The sequence below is a fragment of the Phoca vitulina genome, unplaced genomic scaffold (genome assembly GCF_004348235.1).
Source record: "Phoca vitulina isolate PV1807 unplaced genomic scaffold, GSC_HSeal_1.0 scaffold24, whole genome shotgun sequence".
Taxonomy (NCBI): Eukaryota; Metazoa; Chordata; class Mammalia; order Carnivora; family Phocidae; genus Phoca; species Phoca vitulina.
Window position 1 is genome coordinate 18,462,480 of NW_022589727.1, and position 21,107 is coordinate 18,483,586.

The 21,107-nt window shown below is 42.8% G+C and overlaps 1 protein-coding gene across 2 annotated transcripts in view; it reads left to right on the top strand.

Moving 5' to 3' along the window:
• The window catches only part of ANKRD29 (ankyrin repeat domain 29), a 57,299-nt gene that overhangs the window by 1,042 nt on the left and 35,150 nt on the right, over nucleotides 1-21,107 (top strand). For both annotated transcript variants that reach the window (XM_032421301.1, XM_032421302.1), the window contains exons 2-3: nucleotides 9,889-9,999; nucleotides 20,451-20,549. In XM_032421301.1, coding sequence (XP_032277192.1) covers nucleotides 9,889-9,999; nucleotides 20,451-20,549 — 210 coding nt within the window. The remainder of the gene's footprint in view (nucleotides 1-9,888; nucleotides 10,000-20,450; nucleotides 20,550-21,107) is intronic.

Here is a 21,107-nt window from a genome sequence, read left to right on the forward strand (position 1 = left end):
AACAGAGGGATGATATGTTGAGATTTGCATGTTAGAAAGATCTCTGGCCACAGTTTGGAGAAGGCAGTGGAACTGGGGTCATCTTGTTAAGTGGTAGGGACTAGGGAACAGGGGTCTGGAATGGAAGGAAGTAAACAAATGTGAGTGACTTAAAAATTTTTTAATCTATGGAATTCTGTAACTGATGTTATTCCCTGAGTTAGGGAAGGCTAGAGAGGTAAAGATATAATGTTTGTTTGGGACATGTAAAGTTTAAGGATGGATGGAAGTCCAGGTAGAGATGTTGATTAGACAGATCTACAAACTGGGAACCCCGGGAGTATAGTCTAGGCGGGAGATAGAGATGAGATGTAGGAGTGAGCAGTGTTAAGTGGTAATTAAACCCATGAGAATGAATGCAGTTGCCCTGTGAGACTGTGTAAAAGTGGAAAACAGAGGACTGAAGACAAAATCTTGAGAATGAACAGAATAAGAGAAGCCCATTGAGAAAACTGAAGAGCAGCCAGCGATGTATGAGAACAATCTGAAGCGTGTGCTGATATTTAAGCCAAGGATCTCTAATCCTTTGATAAAGATGGGGAGGAACTCAAAGATAAATACTACAGAGAAATCAAGCTGGGAATTCAGAAGTGTCCATTGTATTTAGTAACAAACGGCCACTGCTGACCTTGCTCAGAGCAGTTTCAGTGAAGTGCTGGCTTCAGAAGCCTGATTGCAACAGCTTCAAAAGAGAGTGGGTGGCAACCACCAGTGTCCAGAGCTGTTTCAAAAAATTCTGCAAGAAACAGTGGCCGCAGCAAGGATTTGGAGCAGGCCAACGGTTTGTTTGCTTTAAAATGGTAGAGACTTGACCATCTTTAAATGATGACAAATATCTCAGCAATAAAAAGACAAATAACCCAATTTAAAAATGGGCAAAGGAGATGAATAGACATTTCTCCCAAGAAAATATACAAATGGCCAATAAGCACCTGAAAATATGCTCAACACCCTTAGTCATCGGGGAAAGGCAAATCAAAACCCTAATGAGACACCACTTCACACCCACTAGGATGACTATAATCAACAAGACAGACGGTGTCAGGTGTTGGCAAGGATGTGAGGAAATTCAAGTCTTCATACCTTGCTGTTTAGGAATGTAAAATAACGCAGTCATATTAGGAAACAGTCTGGTGGTTACCATCTGACCCAGCAATTCCACTCCTACATATATACCCAAAAGAAATGAAAACACCTGTTTACACAAAAACTTGTACACAAATGTTCATTTTGTTATTCATAATAGCCAAAAAGTGGAAACAACCCAAGTGTCCATCATTTGTTTATCATTGATAATAAACAAAATGTATGTATTAGCTTGAGCTGCCATAACAAAATACTATAGACTGGGCAGCTTAAACAGCAGGCATTTAATTTCTCACAGTTCTAGAGGTTGGGAAGTCCAAGATCAAGGTGCCAGCAGATTCAGTCTGGTGAGAGCTCTCTTCCTGGCTTGTAAACAACCACATTCTTACTGGATCCTCATAAGGAGAAAGGAATCTCTGGTGTCTCTTCCTTTTCTTGTAAGAACACCGATCCCATCATGGGGACTGTACCCTCTTGATCTCATCTAACCTAATTACCTCCCAAAGACCTCACCTCCAAATACTATCACATTGGGAATTAGGGCTTCAACATGAGTTTGGGGGGGGGGACACAAATCTTCAGTCCATACCATGGTGTATCCACACAATGGAATATCATTCAAAAGAAGGAAGCTCTGAAACATGCTACAATGTGGATGAACCTTGATAATATTATGTTGAGTAAAAGAAGCCAGACCCAAATGATGCCATTTATATGAAATGTTCAGAATAGGCAAATCCATAGAGATAGAAAGCAGATTCTTGGTTGCCTAGAGCTAGGGAAGAATCGGGGGATGGGGAGCAACTGTTAATAGGTATGAGATGATGAAAATGTTTTGGAATTGTGACAGTTATGCAGCCTTAGGAATACACTAAAAACCACTGAATTATATGCTTTAAAAGGGTGAACTTTATATGTAAATCAGAATCTCAATAAATAAGTATTTGAAATGATAGGGAGGCTTGATAGAGGGGATGACTGAGCTGAGTGAGGAAGCATGGAGGAGGTGGGCGAGGCAGAGCGTGTGAGCAGGGTTTCATTAGTTGTAGGGGTTCCCACTAGACAGGTGGGGAGGAAACCCTCTTTCATTGGGGTTAGGGGAAAGGAGGTGTGGTTGAGCAACGGTACCTACGTTTTATAAAAGTGAAGGCCAGGATGAGATCAGAATTTGGGGTGGGTAGGAAAGAAGGTGTCAGAATTTGCCATCAAGAAAGGAGAATGACCAGGAGGTGACAGCTAGTAGGTGAGGTGAGGACAAGCAGGTGGGATGGCCTGAGTCGTGTATACCTGACAGGAAGGGCAGCGTCTCTAAGACAAGTGAGGAGAGCCTAACTGTATTTTCCACTCCAGGGCTGATGTGGGAGAAGGTCCAGCCCCCACCAGCTGGGAGGTGCCGGGGAGCTCACAGCAGGGAGACAGAAGTGCTCTGAGCCAGGTTAAGGACGGGAAGTTGATTTTCCATGAAGCAGACTTCCAAAGAGCACACAGGGAAGGCCTGAGGACAAAGGGAGCAGAGATGCAGGCCCGTTGATTGAGCCTCCACTAACCCTAGCTAGCATACTATCAGACATATCAAAAGGTACCCACAGCCCGAGATAATAGACTTTTTATTGTACATTTTTGGAAAGGTTTTTACTATATTGCTATTAAAACGATTTAGCCATGAATACCATTTAATTTATATTGGCCCATGATTTTTCTGCAACTTTCATATATAGTAATTCTTGTGCAGGGAGAAAATCAGACCTACAAATTATTTTCATATGCCATCAATATTTTATGAATATCAAATTCAGCAGTGAATAGAGTTGACAAAGATGATACATTTTGTAACTATTTCATTCATTCACTTTGATTTTAGAGCCATAGATTAACTGTTTATTTTCACGGGCCTCTGAAAGTCTCATAGGCCCTCTTACCTGGTACCAAAGCCGTTTTTAAAAAGCCCTGGCATTGTTGGCTGAGTCTGTGGGAGAATAAACAGCCTCTTATTGATGACTGAGAGTCACCGCATGTAGGGCTGTTTGCTTCTGAGCCACACGGACCCCTTTGTAGCTACTTCTCCTTGCTCCATTAAGCTATCAGCAGTCACTGGTATGCCTCCAGTAAACCAGGAAACTTCCTCTTCCAAAATTGGCAAGTCCTCATTTGTTCTGGTTGGGAAAACAGACACATGTTTGTTAGAATTATTTTTAAAGTAAAAGCAAACTCAGTAAAAGCAGACGCAGGTCTGAGCCTTTTTGTGGAATAAAGGTCACGCATTTCAGTACACTGACTTGTGACTCTCAACAGCTGTTTCAGGACTTAGTCTTCAGGCCTGAGGTTGCCAAAAGCCTAACACAATGAGAAAGGAGACTTTTAACGTGGTGAAGGAGGTCACCACAGTAGAGGAAACATTGCTAGAGGAAGAACAATGCCTGTATCTTTCTTGAGCACATTTTCCCTAAGAGGACAAAGGGCTCAATACCATGTTTCACCTTGGTGATAGAAACTGCTCATGGCTGGGCTAAAAGTAGGGGAACTTGTATTTTCCATCCTTGCTCTGAAAGTGCATAAATTATCTCATAATTGGCTTCAATTCACCAGTCAGCTAAAATTATTTGATTTACAGGAAAATAAATTTACAAAGCCACATATGTTTTTCAACAGCTTTATTGAAATACAGATCACATACCATGTAACTCACCCATGGAAAATATTCATTTCAGTGGTTTTTGGTATATTCAGAGTTGTGCAACCATCAGCACAATCAATTTTAGGATATTTTAATCATCCCCCCAAATAAATCACATTGCCATTAGCAGTCACTCTCTATCCCCCACCCAGCTTTAGACAACTGCTACTGTACTTTCTATCTCTATAGAGATGCCTATTTTTTTTTTTTTTTGAGAGAGAGAGAGAATGAGTGAGAGAGAGAACACAAGAGTGGGGAGGGTCAGAGGGAGAAGCAGACTCCCCACCGAGCAGGGAACCCAATGCAGGACTCGATCCCAGGACTCCAGGATCAAGACCCAAGCCGAAGGCAGTCGTCCAACCAACTGAGCCACCCTGGCGCCCCTAGATATGCCTATTTTTGACATATATGTCTTAAACAGACTTTCCAGATGGTCTCGAGTTCTGAGTTTGGAAATGCTGGTGTTAAATGATTCTACCTCTAAGGCAGAATGCTTGGGGCAAATCACTTACTTTTTCTCTTTCAGTCTCCTATCACCTTCAGAAGTGTAACAATACTGACAACATAGGGTTTAGGCTTCTCTAATGTTTATCAAGCATTCTGAAATTTTCAAGTACTTAGCATGAAGGGGACAATGAATTAGAATAGCCAGTGACAGGGCTCCTGGATGGCTCAGGTGGTTAAGCATCTGACTCTTAGTTTCGGCTCACGCCATGGTCTCAGGGTCCTGAGATCAAGCCCCATGTCGGGCTCCGCACTCAGCACAGAGTCTGCTTGTCCTTCTCTCTCTGCTCCTACCCCTGCCCTCACTCTCTCACTCTCTCAAATAAATAAATTTAAAAATCTTAAAAAAAAAAAAAAAGAATAGCCAGTGACATCTCAGAAGTGTCCTTCTGCACATGGCTTCTCAGTCCTGCATTCTATCCTTATTTAATGTGGCCTCTAACATCAAAAATTCATTACTAATGTTCTCTTGATTGAATTAGTAAGTACACAATCAAAACCCACAGTATTCTAAACCCTTTTAAAACTAATGGTTTAGGGCGCCTGGGTGGCTCAGTTGGTTAAGCATCTGCCTTTGGCTCAGGTCATGATCCCAGGGTCCTGGGATCGAGTCCCGCATTGGGCTCCCTGCTCTGTGGGGAGCCTGCTTCTCCCTCTCCTCCCCAGTTGTGCTCTCTCTCTCACTATCTCTGTCTCTCTCTCTCAAATAAATAAAATCTAAAAAAAAAACAAAAAACTAATGGTTTAAATCTCTCCCTCTCTTAGCTTTTAATCAGAATTCCAGTTCTGTACAAGTAACAGTTTCCCTTCTGTGTTTCCTCTCCCCTTCCTTCCTGTAACGAATTGCTGGTAGTGTAGTAATGAGCAGTGTATGAGCCAAAATCCTGGCAGTAAAGGGGAGAAAAAGAGAAGAAAATATGGCATATGTAGAAGTTTACACTGTTTTTCTCCCAAGAAATGAGATATAAGACCTCAGACTCTGGACTCGGAGTTGGGTTTGAATGCTGGTTCTATTACTTCCTAACTCTATGACCTTGAGTGATTCATTTGTGCCTCAGTTAACTCATCTTGAGAATGGGAATAATATGGGTGCTTGGGTGGCTCAGTCGGTTAAGCATCTGCCTTCAGCTCAGGTCATGAAACCAGGGTCCTGGGATCGAGCCCCACGTCAGGCTCCCTGCTCCGCGGGAAGCCTGCTTCTTCTCCCTCTCCCTCTAACCCTTCCCCTGCTTGTACTCTTGAGCACTCTTTCTCAAATAAATAAATAAAATCTTAAAAAAAAAAAGAATGGGAATAATAAAAACACCTATGTCGTGAGGCTGTTCTGGGAATTAATGCATCAGAGCAATGAAAGTGCTTAGCACGCCCGATACAGAGCGAGATCTCAGCGTTGGCTGGTGTTGTTTCTCATAATATCGCGACCAACAAGCCTGCCTGAGGGAGGCTCACTGGCCTCATTGTAGAGATCAGAAAGATCAAGAAAGAAGTTAAAGAGTAAAGCATTTCCACGTGCATCATCTTCAAAGGCTAAAGGGCTTGCCCCTGTTTCACTCTTAGCACTTACGATGATGTGCGAATTGTACCCGGAAGAGGATTGGAAGTTATCCAGGCAACATGGGGTGTATCAACCCCAAAGAGAAGGAAGGTCAGGGGACTTTCCGTCTTGGCAGGAGCCGAGCTTGGAATGAGGATAGGAAGGAGGCCATCGGGGTCAGTGCTGCCTTATTCCTTGGTGTCTACAGAATTCCTCCAGAGGCCGAACAGTGGGATGGCTACGAGGGCAGCCCCGAGCACCAGACTGCCTGGGTCTGAAGCCTGCCTGTCCTCTGTCCCTTACCTCACCTGTGCAGCGGCAGAGTGACAGTGCCCACCTCACTGAGCTCTGATGGGGATTCAGTGAGGTAGTATGCAGAGCAGATACCAAGTGGTACAGAACAAGCACTTAGTATTAGCGCAAGATACCTGCCCTGCCCTGTGTCCGCCGCAGCGTGGTAGAGAAATTACCCATGTTTAATGATAGTCGTTTCCCCCTGGAAGCCCCTTAGGCACTGAAAGTCCGTGTGTTCACAGCCGAACTCATCACTTCTTCCCAAAGCCTGCCCCTCTTACAGAGTTTCCCACTCTCGGGAATGGCACCACCTCAACCAGGCACTCAAACCAGAAACCTGGGAGTCAGTCCAGGCTCCTTCTCCCACCTTCTCCTGCATATACGGTTGCAGACCAAAACTGTTTAGTTTGGTTCCTTAAAATTTCTCCAGTCTGTCTCATCCTTCAGCCCCACAATTGTTGCTTGAGCTCGGGCCCTCATCTTCTCGTGCCCTGTCTATACGATAGTCCCCTAACCCTTGTAGACACCGACCTCAGTCCGGCTCCAGGCATCAATCCATTCTCCCTGCTGCCACAGGGACCTTTCTAAAACACAAAACCAATAGTATCTCCCCACCTTATAACCCTGCCTTGGCTCCCCAGTGCCCAGGCAAACCCCATAGCATGGCACAGCAGATCCTTTGGGATCTGGCCCTGCCTGCTTTCAGCCCCACAGTGTCCCTTGACCTCTTTCCACTCCCATCCTTCAATCCAGCCCTTCCAAGCTCATGACAGTTCCCAGAATGCTGTGACGAGCCTCCATGTCTTTGCTTCACTGCCCCGTCTGCCTGGGATGCTCCTTACCCAGTTTCCTGCTCATCTTTTGAGACTCTTCTCGAGAATTCCTTATCTTTGAAGCCATTCCTGGCTACCCCCCCCCCCCCCAATATAGGCTTGGCCATTCTCTGCTCTCACAAGTAATCCGCATTCCTGTTCTAGCACCTGTAATTAACTTATGCCTATTGGCATGACTTACTTTCCTACTGGGCCATAAAGCCATTAGAGCAGAAATCAAGGTTGACTTGTACTTCTTGTCCTAGGCCCTGGCCAGTACCACTGTCCCTATTACAGGCCAGTGACCAGGCATATGAATTTCCAAGAGCTGTGAGGACTGTGCATTTATAGCTAGCATTTCTTGAGTGTTCACCATCAAACTGAGTTGATATGTATTCTGTCCTTTAATTCTCTAACAACACATGGCAGAGGTACTACTCCTGGCATTATTTATTTATTTATTTATTTATTTAAAGATTTTATTTATTTATTTGACAGAGAGAAACACAGCGAGAGAGGGAACACAAGCAGAGGGAGTGGGAGAGGGAGAAGCAGACTCCCTGCTGAGCAGGGAGCCCGATGCGGGGCTCGATCCCAGGACCCTGAGATCATGACCCGAGCCGAAGGCAGACACTTAACGACTGAGCCACCCAGGCGCCCCTACTCCTGGCATTATTATGCCCTTTTACTGGGACAGAGAGCAGTTAACCTGCCCGAGTCACAGAGCTGAGAAGTAGCAGGCTTAGGACTGGAACTCAGCTCTTTCTTACCCCAAATCGACTCTCTTGCCTCCACCTCCCAGTAAATCAGGCACTTGAGGGAGAATGAAATCTGTATGTCTTTTCACAAAGTTCAGTTTCTAAAACCTTGTGGGAAACCAGGAAATCTAGCCCTGACAGGAGAGAAAGCCCTGAAGCCATCCTCAGGGCAGGAGAGCTTATTATGACAATACAAGTTTGTGGTTTCCAGATGGTTTTTGAAAATAATTTGGGGTTAAAGAGAAACAACAAAATCACTAAAAATGATTTACAATTTATTACTCTCAAGTCTTCATGTTTCAGGAAAAGCCAACAGAGCTGTTCCGTGGTGATACTAAGTTCTCTTCCTAATTCACCCTCCAGACTTCATTTTGGCCTTGTGCAATCTCCCTACTGAAAGGGCATTGTTTCGTGATTTCTGATACAAGTCAGGCCTGCCTGGCCGTCGCTTCAGCCAGTCACCGACAGCTGTAATGGAGGACCCAGCCCAGTACAAACCCGCCAACCCTGGGTGTGAACATCACCATTGCATTTTGGACTGAAAACTCCTGGGACCATAATATTTACGCCTTTGGGGAAAGCAAATTGTTCATCTGGAATTTGAGGGGATTTTTGTTTTCCTCCTACTGGAGCCAGGAAACTATTCAAAGTATGTTTGCAACCTGCTTAGCACTCCCCACTTGGCCACGCTCTCCTCCAAGAACACACGAGAGCACTAAGCCGTGGGTGAGCTGAAGGGCGGCAGAAAAGAAATCCTCATACCAACAGATGCCCCCTTCACTCTCACTGAGCTTTCACTTTAGATGGCTCTGTGGACAGGCGCCTGGCTGGCTCAGGGAGTAGAGCATGAGACTCTTGATCTCGGGGTTGTGAGTTTGAGCCCTGCACTGGGTGTGGACATAACTTAAAAATTAAAAAAAAAAAAAAGTTAATCTTTAGATGGCTCCTTGTTGTGGGTGACATTGTTTTGTTTTCTTTTTAACTTTGCATAGGTAGGTAAGACATTGAATTTAATACCTTATCAGTATACTTAAAAGACATATCGTTTAAAAGGGCCTTGGGGTCAGATAGGTGTTTTAAGCCCACCCAAAACATGCTTTTGTTAAACAATTTGAACGCTAGAAATTTCCTGAGACCAGCAAAATTCTTTATAGTACCAATACTCGATTTAATTTTGCCTACTGATTCTAACTTTGTAAAGAAAAGTGGACAGAGGGGGAGAAGCTAGCATCTATAAGCATTTATGATGTGTTGGGTACCGTATTTGCCAATTAACTTACATCATTTAATCCTTACCAAAAACTTCAAGGCAGGTAGTATAAGACTCACCAAAGCCAAGTCATTTGCCCAGGGCTGGGGTTGAAACCCAGAGCTGTCTGGTTCCAGAGCCTCCCCTCCACCCCCACCCTCCCCTGTCACGGACTGTTGTCTATAGATCCAAATTGATGTGTTTTAGGGAAGGCAGCTGTACTGCAGTCAATTCTGCCACTCTGATTCTTGAAGAACTGTTTGCCAGCTCTATTCCTTCCGTAGGATGGTTCCCACATTAACTTTGCAACTTTAAAATGACGCAGCCGTGGAAAGAAGGATCCATATGAGGACACGTTAACAGTGTTTTCTGCCCAGAGTTCCTCATTCTTAACTGAATCCTCTGGCAAGTTTCCAGCAAAGGAAATTAGGTGGAGGGGAGGGGAGGCCTTGACCCAGAAAGCTGGAATCAGGTAGAAAGTTGAGGGCATAGAAAAAATGTGCGTTGGGGAGGTCAGAATCGGGAGAGATTTCTCTCTGCTTAGAGATGAAGAGGGATTTGGGAACGTTTCAGGGAGGAAATAGCATTTAAGCAGAGCCTTGGCCTTGAAGGATGGGGGAGCACTCCTTTCAAGCAAAAAGGAAACTGTGAACAAAGACACAGAGGCAGGAAAGGGAGAACATTGGTGGAAAATAAGGTATTAATAGTGCTATATTATCAACAGCACTGCTTTTCATAACGGCACTCCGGTATCTGGTATAAAACAGAATGTGTTCCATGACCAAGTATATCACCATCATCTGTTGCTGGAGGAGCAGCAGTCTTTCCATGCTACGACACATCTGGAAATTCTGCTTTTTGAATGGCATATATTTGCGTAGAGACGGTCACATTAACTGATGTCAAGTTTAAGAGCCTGTCTCATTTTGCTTCTGCAGAAGGAAACTCCACTTGCCAACGCCGCATTCTGGGCAGCAAGAAGAGGCAACCTGGCTCTGCTCAGGCTGTTGTTGAACAGCGGTCGGGTGGATGTGGACTGCAGGGACAGTGTACGGATGGATTCTTTCGGTATATGCATGCCAAGGGCACGCCATTTCCCCTGCCGGCATGAGAACAGCTCCTGAATACATTTCCCTGTACAGTGCTAATCTACTCTTTCTGTATGCCTGCTTTATCCTTTTAAAAAGTCCAAGGTACCCTGGTGAATGTAAAAACTTTTTGGGGGCTGGAGGGAGCGCCTGGGTGGCTCAGTTGGTTAAGGGTCCAACTCTTGATTTCTGCTCAGGTCGTGATTTCACCGTGTGAGATTGACCCCCGAGTCAGGCTCTATGCTCAGTGGGGAGTCTGCTCGGGATTCTTTCCCTCTGCCTCTCCCCCTCCACTCACACACACTTGTACACACATGCATGCTGTCTCCTCTCTCAAATAAATACTAAAAAAAATTAAAAACATATTAGGGAAACCATTACATGCATAAAACGGAAGGCAGCCACAATAAGGAAAGAGGCACTTCACTGGGAATTACAATTAGCAAATTCCAAGAAGGAAAGTGTTTTTAGTCAGAGAATTCAAACCAACTGCTTCCATGGAAAGTGGAGATAATTCAGAGCAGAAGAGGACTGCCATGAATGTGTAAGTTGGGTTTTTCTGTAAGGATATGAGAACTGAGAATGGAAGTCACCACCCAGCCTCTTACCTTTCACTATCGTTGCAAACATCAGTACACGCACTGACAAGTGAGGGGTCTAAAAATAAATACTCCTGCCCACTGGCAGGCATCCTTTGGGGAGCCCTCCCCCCGCAGAGAGAATCAGTGATTTGTCTGTACTCAGCAGGATGATGCATCTCTGGGGATCAGGAAGACCTCAAATGAGAGAGAGACAACAGAAATACTTTGATTTTAGTTTTCAAGGGAGCCTTATTGTTTTCCAAAAAGCGGGATGTGCCATTTCCAGCTTTTATTGCACAAATTTGGTAAGTGAGATCAGCCGCCCGCCTGAGATATCCAGGTTTGTTCGCTTTGCCCACTAGGGGCATCGGTGAGCAGTGTCTTGGGTTTGCACCTCCAGATCCACCCAGACCCTTCTTCAATTTGCTCTGTGTCACAGAGCGCTGCTGCTGCCAACTCCCAGTCCAACATTGCTCTTGTAATGGCACAGTTTTATACATCACCACACTTTCTTCCAGCCATCCAGTGTGACTATGCCATCTGCTCCTTTCGCTGGGGCCCAGGCTGATAGGAGGTCAGGCATCTATGAACTGGCCATCCCAGTCTTACGTGGGTCTCCTCGGCAGCCGTGGGCCACACTGGAGTAGGAGTGCTGGTTTTCCCTGTGGCCTCACCCCCTGATCACACTGATGACCATTTTTCCTCTTTTTCTTGAAGTCACCCTTTCTCAGCCACCCCTATAAATCTTTCCTGACTTTCAGTTTCCTAGGGGCCGCCTCACAGTGCCACGCACATCTGCCCCCCAGATAGTAAGTACCCCGTATGCTCAGCCTTCCCAGCGCCCTTCCCTCCTCAATGTGACCTGCTACCTTCTTTCCACTCAGAGCTCATCCTCTGTCTCTCTTGGTCTGCTATCTCAACCAGAAATTTTGCTTCTATGAACAGATACTAATATGTTTACTTCTCCTCGCTTAAACTAAAAACTCATTTTATTAATAGCTCTCTGGAGAAATGGTTCCTTAAGCCAAAGAAGGGAGTCTAATTGCTGGGTGGTAGGGTAGCTCTGTTTTTAAATTTTTGAGGAACCTCCATACTGTTCTCCAGAGTGGCTGCACCAGCTTGCATTCCCACCAACAGTGTAAGAAGGTTCCCCTTTCTTTGCATCCTTGCCAACATCTGTTTCCTGTGTTGTTAATTTTAGCCATTCTGACAGGTGTGAGGTGGTATCTCCACCATGGTTTTGATTTGTATTTCCCTGATGATGAGTGGTGTTGAGCATTTTCTTATGCACTACTAGGTATTTACCCAAAGGATACAAAAATACAGATTCAAAGGGACACATGCATCCCGATGTTGATAGCAGCATTATCAACAATAGCCAAACTGTGGAGAGAGCTCAAATGTCCATCGGCTGATGAATGGATAAAGAAGATGTGGTGTGTGTGTGTGTGTGTGTGTGTGTGTAATGGAATATTACTCAGCCATCAAAAAAATGAAGTCTTGCCATATGCAACAACATGGATGGAGCTACAGTGTATTTTGCTAAGTGAAATAAGTCAGAGAAAGACAAATACCATCTTGATCTCACTCATATCTGGGATTTAAGAAAGAAAACTGATGAACATATGGGAAGGGGAAAAAGAGAAAAAGGAGAGAGGGAAATAAGCCATAAGATGCTCTTTTTAAAAAGATTTTATTTATTTATTTGAGAGAGAGAGCACAAGTGGAGAGGAGGGGCAGAGGGAGAGGGAGAAGCAGGCTCCACACTGATCAGGGAGCCTGATGCGGGACTCGATCACAGGACCCTAGGATCATGACTTGAGCTGAAGGCAGACACTTAACCAACTGAACCACCCCGGCACCCCAAGAGACTCTTAGCCGTAGAGAACAAACTGAGGGTTGATGGAGGGAGGTGGGGTGGGGGATGGACTAGCTGGGCGATGGGTATTAAGGAGGGCACTTGTTATGATGAGCACTGGGTGTTGTATGTAAGTGATGAATCACTGAATTCTACTCCAGAAACCAATATTGCACTATATGTTAACTACCTAAAATTTAAATTAAAAAATTAATTAAAAATTTAAAAAACAAAGGAGAAAGTCTAAATGATGGTAAGACAGCTTGTTGATTTTGAAAGCGTCTTTAAGATTGGTGGTAACAGAGAACAGAAAGATGTTTGGGAATAGTACAGGTCTTAGTTCCCCTCAAAATTTCACTGGGAGGATTTCCACCTCCTTCAGGTGCCACCTGAACATGGAGTCTGGGTTCCAGGATGACCCTGGTGGTGAATGACCTCTGACCAGTCCTACCCTGGCCGATGGGGCCCGGCCTCTGGTTCACCTGGAACTCCTAGGAGAGTTGATGGAATGCAAGGAGAGGCCCTAGGGCTCTCTTGGGAACTGCTCCCAACCTCGAGTTCATGACCATGTTCTAACTTCCAACAAATAGCATTTAAAGAATGAATACATTATCTCTAGGCTACCCACCACACAGCAAAGCTTTGATTTGCTAACATTCACCTTCTTTCCTAGATTAATGTTGTCTTCACATGATATTTACATTTTTTGCTTTCTTCATCTCTCTGATGCACATTTACCACCTCATTCCCCCACACCCACCTCCCCTCTGGTAACCATCAGTTTGTTCTCTATAGTTAAGAGTCTGTTTCTTGCTTTATCTCTTTTTGCCCCCTTTGTTTTGTTTCTTAAATTCCACATATGAGTGAAATCATATTGTACTTGTCTTTCTCTGACTGCCTTATTTCGCTTAACGTTATACTCTCTAGATCCATCCATGTTGTTGCAAATGGCAAGATTTCATTTTTTATGGCTGAATAATATTCCTGTGTGTGTGTGTGTGTGTGTGTGTGTGTGTGTGTGTATGTGTGTGTGTGTAGATAGATAGACGAACAGACAGATAGATATCCTCTTTATCCATTCATCTGTTGATGGACACTTGGGCTGCTTGCATATCTTGGCTATTGTAAATAATGCTGCAATAAACATAGAGGTGCATGTATCCCTTCAAATTAGTGTTTTCGTATTCTTAGGTCAAATACACTATAGTGCAATTACTGGATCATAGGGTCTTTCTAATTTCTTGAGGAACCTCCATACTGTCTTCTACAGTGGCTGCACCAATTTGCATTCCCACCAACTGTGCACGAGGTTCCTTTTTCTCCACATCCTCACCAGTACTTGTTATTTCTTGTGGTTTTAATTTTAGCCATTCTGACAGGAGTGAGGTGATATCTCATTGTGGTTTTCATTTGCATTTCCCTGAGGATGAATGATGTTGAGCATCTTTTCATGTGTCTGTTGGCCATCTGGATGTCTTCTTTGGAAAAATATCTGCTCATGTCTTCTGCCTATTTTCAAATTGGATTATTTGGTTTTTTGGTGTTGAGTTGTATAACTTCTTTATATATTTGGATACTAACTCTTTATCAGATTTGTAATTTGCAAATATCTTCTCCAATTCAGTAGGCTTTTAGTTTTCTTGGTTGTTTCCTTTGCTGTGCAGAAACATTTTATTTTTATGTAGTCCCACTACTTTATTTTTGTTTTTGTTTCCCTTGCCTCAGGAGACATATGTAGAAAGATGTTATGGCTGATGTCACAGAAATTACTGTCTGTGCTCTCTTCTAGAACTTTTATGGTTTGAAGTCTCAATTTAGGTTCTTAATCCATTTTGAGTTTATTTCTGTGTATGATATAAGAAGGTGGTCCAGTTTCATTCTTTTGCTTGTAGCTGTCTGGTTTTCCCAACATCATTCGTTGAAGAGACTGCCTTTTTCCCATTGCATATTCTTGACTCCTTCATCAAAGATTATTGACCATAACACCATGGGTTTATTTCTGGACTCTCTATTCTGTTCCATTGACCTAATGTGTCTATTTTTGTGCCAGTACCATTACTGTTTTGATTCCTACAACTTTGTAATATAACTTAAAATCTGGAATTGTGATACCTCCAGCTTTGTTTTTCTTTTTTAAGATTTCTTGGGCTATTCTGGGTCTTTTGAGATTCCATACAAATTTTAGGATTATTTGTTCTAGTTCTATGAAAAATGCTCTTGATGTTTTGATAGGGATTACATTCAATCTGTAAATTGTTTTGGGAAGTATGGGCATTTTAACAATATTTTTTCTTCCAATTCATGAGCATGGAATGTCTTTCTGTTTCTTTGTGTCCTCTTCAATATCTTTCATCAGTGCTTTATAGTTTTCAGAGTACAGGTCTTTCACCTCCTTGGTTAAGTTTATTCCTAGGTATTTTATTATTTTTGGTGCAATTGTAAGTGAGACTGTTTTCTTAATTTCTCCTTCTGCTACTTCGTTATTAGTGTATAGAAATGCAAGGGAGTTCTGTACATTGATTTTGTATCCTGCAAATTTACTGAATTCATTTATCAGTTCTAGTAGTTTTTCACTGGAGTCTTTAGGGTTTTCTATGCATAGTAGTATGTCATCTGCAAATAGTGAAAGTTTTATTGCTTCCTTACCAATTTGATGCCTTTTATTTCCTTTTCTTGTCTGATTGCTGTGGCTAAGATTTCTAGTACTATGTTGAATAAAAGTTATGAGAGTGGACATCCTTGTGTTGTTCCTGATCTTAGGGGAAAAGCTCTCAGTTTTCCCCATTGAGTATGATGTGCACTGTGGGTTTTTCATATATGGCCTTGATTATGTTGAATATGTTCCCTCTGTTCCTGCTTTGCAGAAGGTTTTTATCATGAATGGATGTTGTACTCATCAAATGCTTTTTCTGCATCTATTAAAATGATCATATGGTTTTTATTCTTTCTCTTATTGATATGACATGTCACATTGATTGATTTGCAAATATTGAACCACCCTTGCATCTAGGAATAAAGCCCACTTGATTGTAGTGAATGATTGTTTTACTGTATTATTGAATTCTGTTTGCTAATATTTTGTTGAAGATTTTTGCATCTATGTTCATCAGACATTTTGGCCTGTAGTTCTCTTTTTCTATAGTGTCTTTATCTGGTTTTGGTACCAGGGTAATGCTGGCCTCACAGAATGAATTTGAAAGTTTTCCTTCTTCTTATATTTTTTTGGAATAATTTGAGAATAGGTATTAATGCGTCTTGAAATGTTTAGTAGAATTCACCTGTGAGGCCATCTGGTCTTGGATTTTTATTTGTTGGGAGTTTTTTGATTACCAATTTAATTTCATTCCTAGTAACTGGTCTGTTCAAATTTTCTATTTCTTCCTGATTCAGTTTTGGTAAGGTTATATATTTCTAGGAATTTAAAGAATTATTTGTATTTCAGTGGTGTTCATTGTTATTGCTCCTCTTTCATTTCTGATTTTGTTTACTTGAATCCTCTCTTTTCTTTTTGATGAGTCTGGCTGGAAGTTTATCGATTTTGTTGATCTTTTCAAAGAACCAGCTCCTGGTTTCATTGATCTGTTCTGTTGTTTTTTTAGTTTCTATATCATCTATTTCTGCTCTAATCTTTATTATTTTCTTCCTTCTACTGGTTTTGGGTTTTTTTGTTGTTGTTGTTTCCTAGCTCCTTTAAATGTTAGGTTAGGTTGTTTATTTGAGATTTTTCTTCTCAGGATAGGCCTATATTGCTGTGTACTCACTTCTTAGAACCACTTTTGCTGCATCCCAAAGATTTTGGACCTTTGTGTTTTCATTTTCATTTGTCTCCATGTATTTTTTAAATTTCTTCTTTGATTTCTTCATTGACCCATTCATTTTTTAGTAGCATGTTATTAACTTCCATGTATTTGTGCTCTTTCCAGATTTTTTTCTTATAGTTGATTTCTAGTTTCATAGCATTTTGGTCAGAAAAGACGCATAATATGACTACAATCTTTTTCAATTTGTTGATACTTGTTTTGTGGTGTAATAAGTGATCTATTCTGGAGAATGTTCCATGTGCGCTTGAAAAGAATGTGTATTCTGTTTTAGGATGGAATATTCAGACTATATCTGTTAAACCCAACTGGTCCAATGTTTCATTCAAAGCCATCATTTCTTTGTTGATTTTCTGTTTTTATAAATCTGTCCATGATGTAAGTGGGCTGTTAAAGTCCCCTACTCTTATCGTATTACTATCAGTTAGTTCCTTTATGTTTGTTATTAACCGTCTTATATATTTGGGTGCTCCCATGTTGGGTGCATAAATATTTACAATTATTATATCTTCTTGTTGGATTGTCTCTTTTTTATTATACGGTATCCTTCTTTGTTTCTTGTTATAGTCTTTTTTTCAAAGTCTACTTTGTCTGATATAAGAATTGCTCCCCAGGCTTTCTTTTGACATCGATTTGCATGATAAATGTTTTTCCATCCCCTCAATTTCAATCTGCAGTTGTCTTTTGGTCTGAAATGAGTCTTGTAGGCACTAGATATATGGGTCTTGTTGTTTGGGTTTTTGTTTTTGTTTTTAAGATTTATTCATTCATTTGAGAGAGAGAAAGAGAGAGAGCAAAGGGGGAGGGGTAGAGGGAGAGAGAGAATTTTAAGTAGGTTCCATGCCCAGTGCAGAGCCTGACACAGGGCCCGATCTCACGATCCTGAGATTCTCAAGTCCAGTGAGTATCTTTATGACCATTACTTTAAATTCTCTATCAGGCATATGACTTATATCCATTTTGCTTAGATCTGTTGCTGTGGTTTTGTCCCATTCTTCCATTTGGGACGTATTCCTCTGTCTCCTCATTTTGTCTAATTCTCTGTGTCCGTTTCTGTGTTAGGTAGGAAAGTCAGCTACGTCTCCCACTCTTGAAAGTAGTGGCCTTGTGAAGAAGAGGTCCTGTAGGGCCCTGTGTTGCAGTGTCCCCTGTTCCCCAGAACCTGGCACTTTAGGGGGTCTCCCATGTGTGTTGTGTGCCCTGCTGTTGTGGCTGAGCCACTTTTCCCTTCAGTTCAGGCCCCTGCAGTGGCTCCCCTTGCTGTTTTGGGCAGTGTTTGGTCCTGGTGGTGTTAGTGGGCCAGTCTGGGGCCACCCTGGGCTTGAGTTGAGTCAGACCAGGTGTTTGCCAGAGATGCAGTAGCACCAAACTGCAGGGTGCTTTCCCTGTGTTGCCCTTTGAGAAGCTTTCATTGGCAAGTGGGGCCTGCAATCAGACCAGCTGTCTGCACCCAGCCCACTGCTGGGGCCACAGTATGATTGCTTGTGTGGTTATCTTTCCTTCTCCCCAAGGCAGGAGTCACTTTGGAGTGGTGCTGACCCTTGTTGGGGCTGCCTGCACACTACCAGGCTTATGGCCCTGGTTTGAATGGGCTCCAGCCAAGAACACATTGGAGGGGGCAGAGCCGCAACATGCCCGGGTGTTAGGTAAGCGGGGAGTGGTGTTAGCCAGTTAGGTAGGGAATATCCGTGCTGCGCTGGTTCCTGCAGGTGGTCGTGTGTTTCTGCTGGGGGGCAGGGGAAGGAAATGGTGCCTACCAGCTCCTTTGTTCCTAGAGAAGTCTTCCAATGATCGCTGCCCCTCCAGCACATCTCCGAGACTAGTAAACAAATGTCCCTCCCATACACACCAGGCATTTTTTAAACTGCTGCTTCTATGCTGTATTTCTGTGGGCTCTTTGTGGTGCTGTCTCTTTAAGGATAAGGACTCAGTTTCCTCTTGTCCTCCATCCTCTCCCAGAGCTGAGCCACTGATTTTTTAAAATTCCAGGGGCACCTGTCTGGGTCAGTCAATAGAGCATGTTTAACTCTTGATCTTGGTGTTGTGAGTTCGAGCCCCACGCTGGGTGTAGAGATTACTTAAAATAAAAATCTTAGGGACTCCTGGGTGGCTCAGTCGGTTAACCATCAAACTCTTGATTTCAGCTCAGGTCATGATCTCAGGATCATAAGAGGGAGAAGCAGACTCCCTGCTGAGCAGGGAACCCAATGTTGGGCTCGATCCCAGGACCCTGATATCATGACCTGAGCTAAGGCAGAGGCTTTACTGACTGAGCCACCCAGGCATCCCTCTCTCCCTATCCCTCTGCTCCTCCTCCCCTGTCCCCCCCCCACACACACACACATGCTCTCTCTCTCAAAATAATAATGAAATTTAAAAATAAAATAAAAATCTTAAAAAATAAATAAAAAATAAAACTCCAGGCTTTAAGTCCTGCTGGTTGTAAGAACTCATGAAATTTGGCTCCTCTAGTTTTCAGAACCAAATATTATGGGGATTCATCTGCCCCCATGCGGGCTCCCCGGTGTAATATTCTGTTTCCCTCCCTTCTCCACAGCTCCCTCCCCACCCAACCCCCCTCTCCCTGCATACAGCAGTGGTCCGTTCACCTCCCCACTGCATCTCTGCCCTTCCTACCCTCTTCAGTGTGACCTCTTCTCTACCTTCAGGTATGGAGTTTGTTATTCCAGTCTTCAGGTCATTTCCTGGGTTATTTAACACTGATGAGAGTGTCATCTATTGTAACTCCCATTGTATATCTATTGATACTCCCATTGTATCTATCAGACAAGGTGAGCTTAGGGTCCTCCTACTTCGCTATCTTCCCAGCAATCTTCCAGATTGGTTTTTAAATCAAAGATTCTTCTATCTGCAATCTAAATAAAAATTGTTCACATTCAGGAGGAAGTTAGTAATACCAACTTCCACAGGCCATTCTAATCCTGGAAAATACAGAGGAAGGTGTTCAACTCAATAATGGATGGTACAGCCTAATGAATGTCTAACATTCAAATACCAAATGCGGTCACATGGAAGTAGAGAAAATATTATAGAACACTTCTATGAAGCCATTAGTTTTTGTTTTTTTTTACTCTACCTGTACTTTTCATACATAGCAAACAAGACTTTCCCAAAATTAGTATTGAGATTCACAAAAATCAACAAAAGCCAGATGAAAACCTAACATTTACTGAAGTATCATAATATTTCCATATCTAACACTTACTGAATTAATATCTAACATTACTATGTTAAGCACGTTGCCTGCATTATCTCGTTTACCCATTTGATTTAATCCAGCCGATGCTTTTATTATTCCCTGTTTTGCGGATAAGGAGGGTGAGCCTTGGAAAGATTCCATAACTAGCCCAAGATCATAGTGTCAGTGACCACTCAATTCTACTGCCTTCCTACAAAATGCCACCAATGAAATTAAAATGAGGCTTGTAAGAGTCACTTATTACCCTGTACCTAGCAAGCCTTCCTCCTATGCAGAACCATCTCTCTCCCTCTGGTCCACCCTAGAAAGGCAGGCTGCTGCATATGCAGGGGTAGTGGTCAAGATCACAATTCCAAGCCCTCGAAAACAACTGTAAATTAAACTCTAAACCCCAGGAATTATAAGCAACCTGCCCCCAGGTGACACAGTTGATTGATGATAGAGGCCGAAGTGAACCCCTGGGCTCCTGGCTGACTACTATGATTTCCCATTTCATTGAGGTACCTTGCATCTTTACCTGAATCAGTTTTAAGATAAAGACTTCTAAACTCAGAAAACCAACAGGTACCACTTAACCCATTTTTTACATGAAAAGTAGTGTTTGGGCTCAGGAATCATTTACTATGAATCATAAAATGAGACCATTATATCCCTACTGCTTTAAAATGCAGTAATCATAAGTTCACTTGGACTGCATTTCTGAAGGTAATGGAATTAAGTGAGTTTTTAAGTTGAAAACTCCACCCTCAGCAATCTGTTGCTTTGCTTTTTCCTTGTCTACTCTGTGTTATAAGGTTATTCATGAGACACTTATTACTGTGGGAAATTTTGCACTTGGACGTGTCTTGAGTGGACCTGAGATCCCTTCAGCCTCTTCTCCAGGACCCTCTCTGACATATGATGGCCTAACCGTTATCTGTCTGTCCTCCATCTAGCATGGCACCACGCTCCTCATGGTCGCCTCCTATGCCGGTCACATAGACTGTGTGAGGGAACTGGTTCTGCAAGGAGCAGACATCAATCTCCAGAGAGAGGTAGGTCAGGTTTACACTTGAATAAGAATGACCCAGGTGGCAGAGAGTCGAAATTTTTACAGTAGTGAATTGGTAAGGAAGACAAGAGTAATCATTGCTTTTTTCCTACATGACATCGAAGCCCAGATTGCAGACTTTACTGTGCCTAAAATAAGGCCCAGGAATGGACCATTGGTTCTACTTCAATTGAATGAATGTTCTCAAGCATGTGTTGTAGTCTGAGGTAACCAAACCTCTAACCACATTCCCTAAGCACTCCTACATTTCCTCCCAAGCTTAAATCAGGTCTTCCTTCTTCCCTTGGGATGAGGTGCTATAGAAGTTATAGGATTTTCACAGAGATCATTGTATTTTTAGAAGGATTGGGTCACCAACCTATTCTGAATGAGGCTCACTTGCTAGACTCTCTCAGCCTTCTTCATCAAACCATGATTTCAAAGGACTTCTCTGATTGGCCACATATTAAATATGCTCTCCCCAAAAAGGCCATGTGGTGAACATTGAACTAAAATGTGAGCCTGTCCCCATGCTTCATTCAAAAGCCATCTTGGGAGTTCA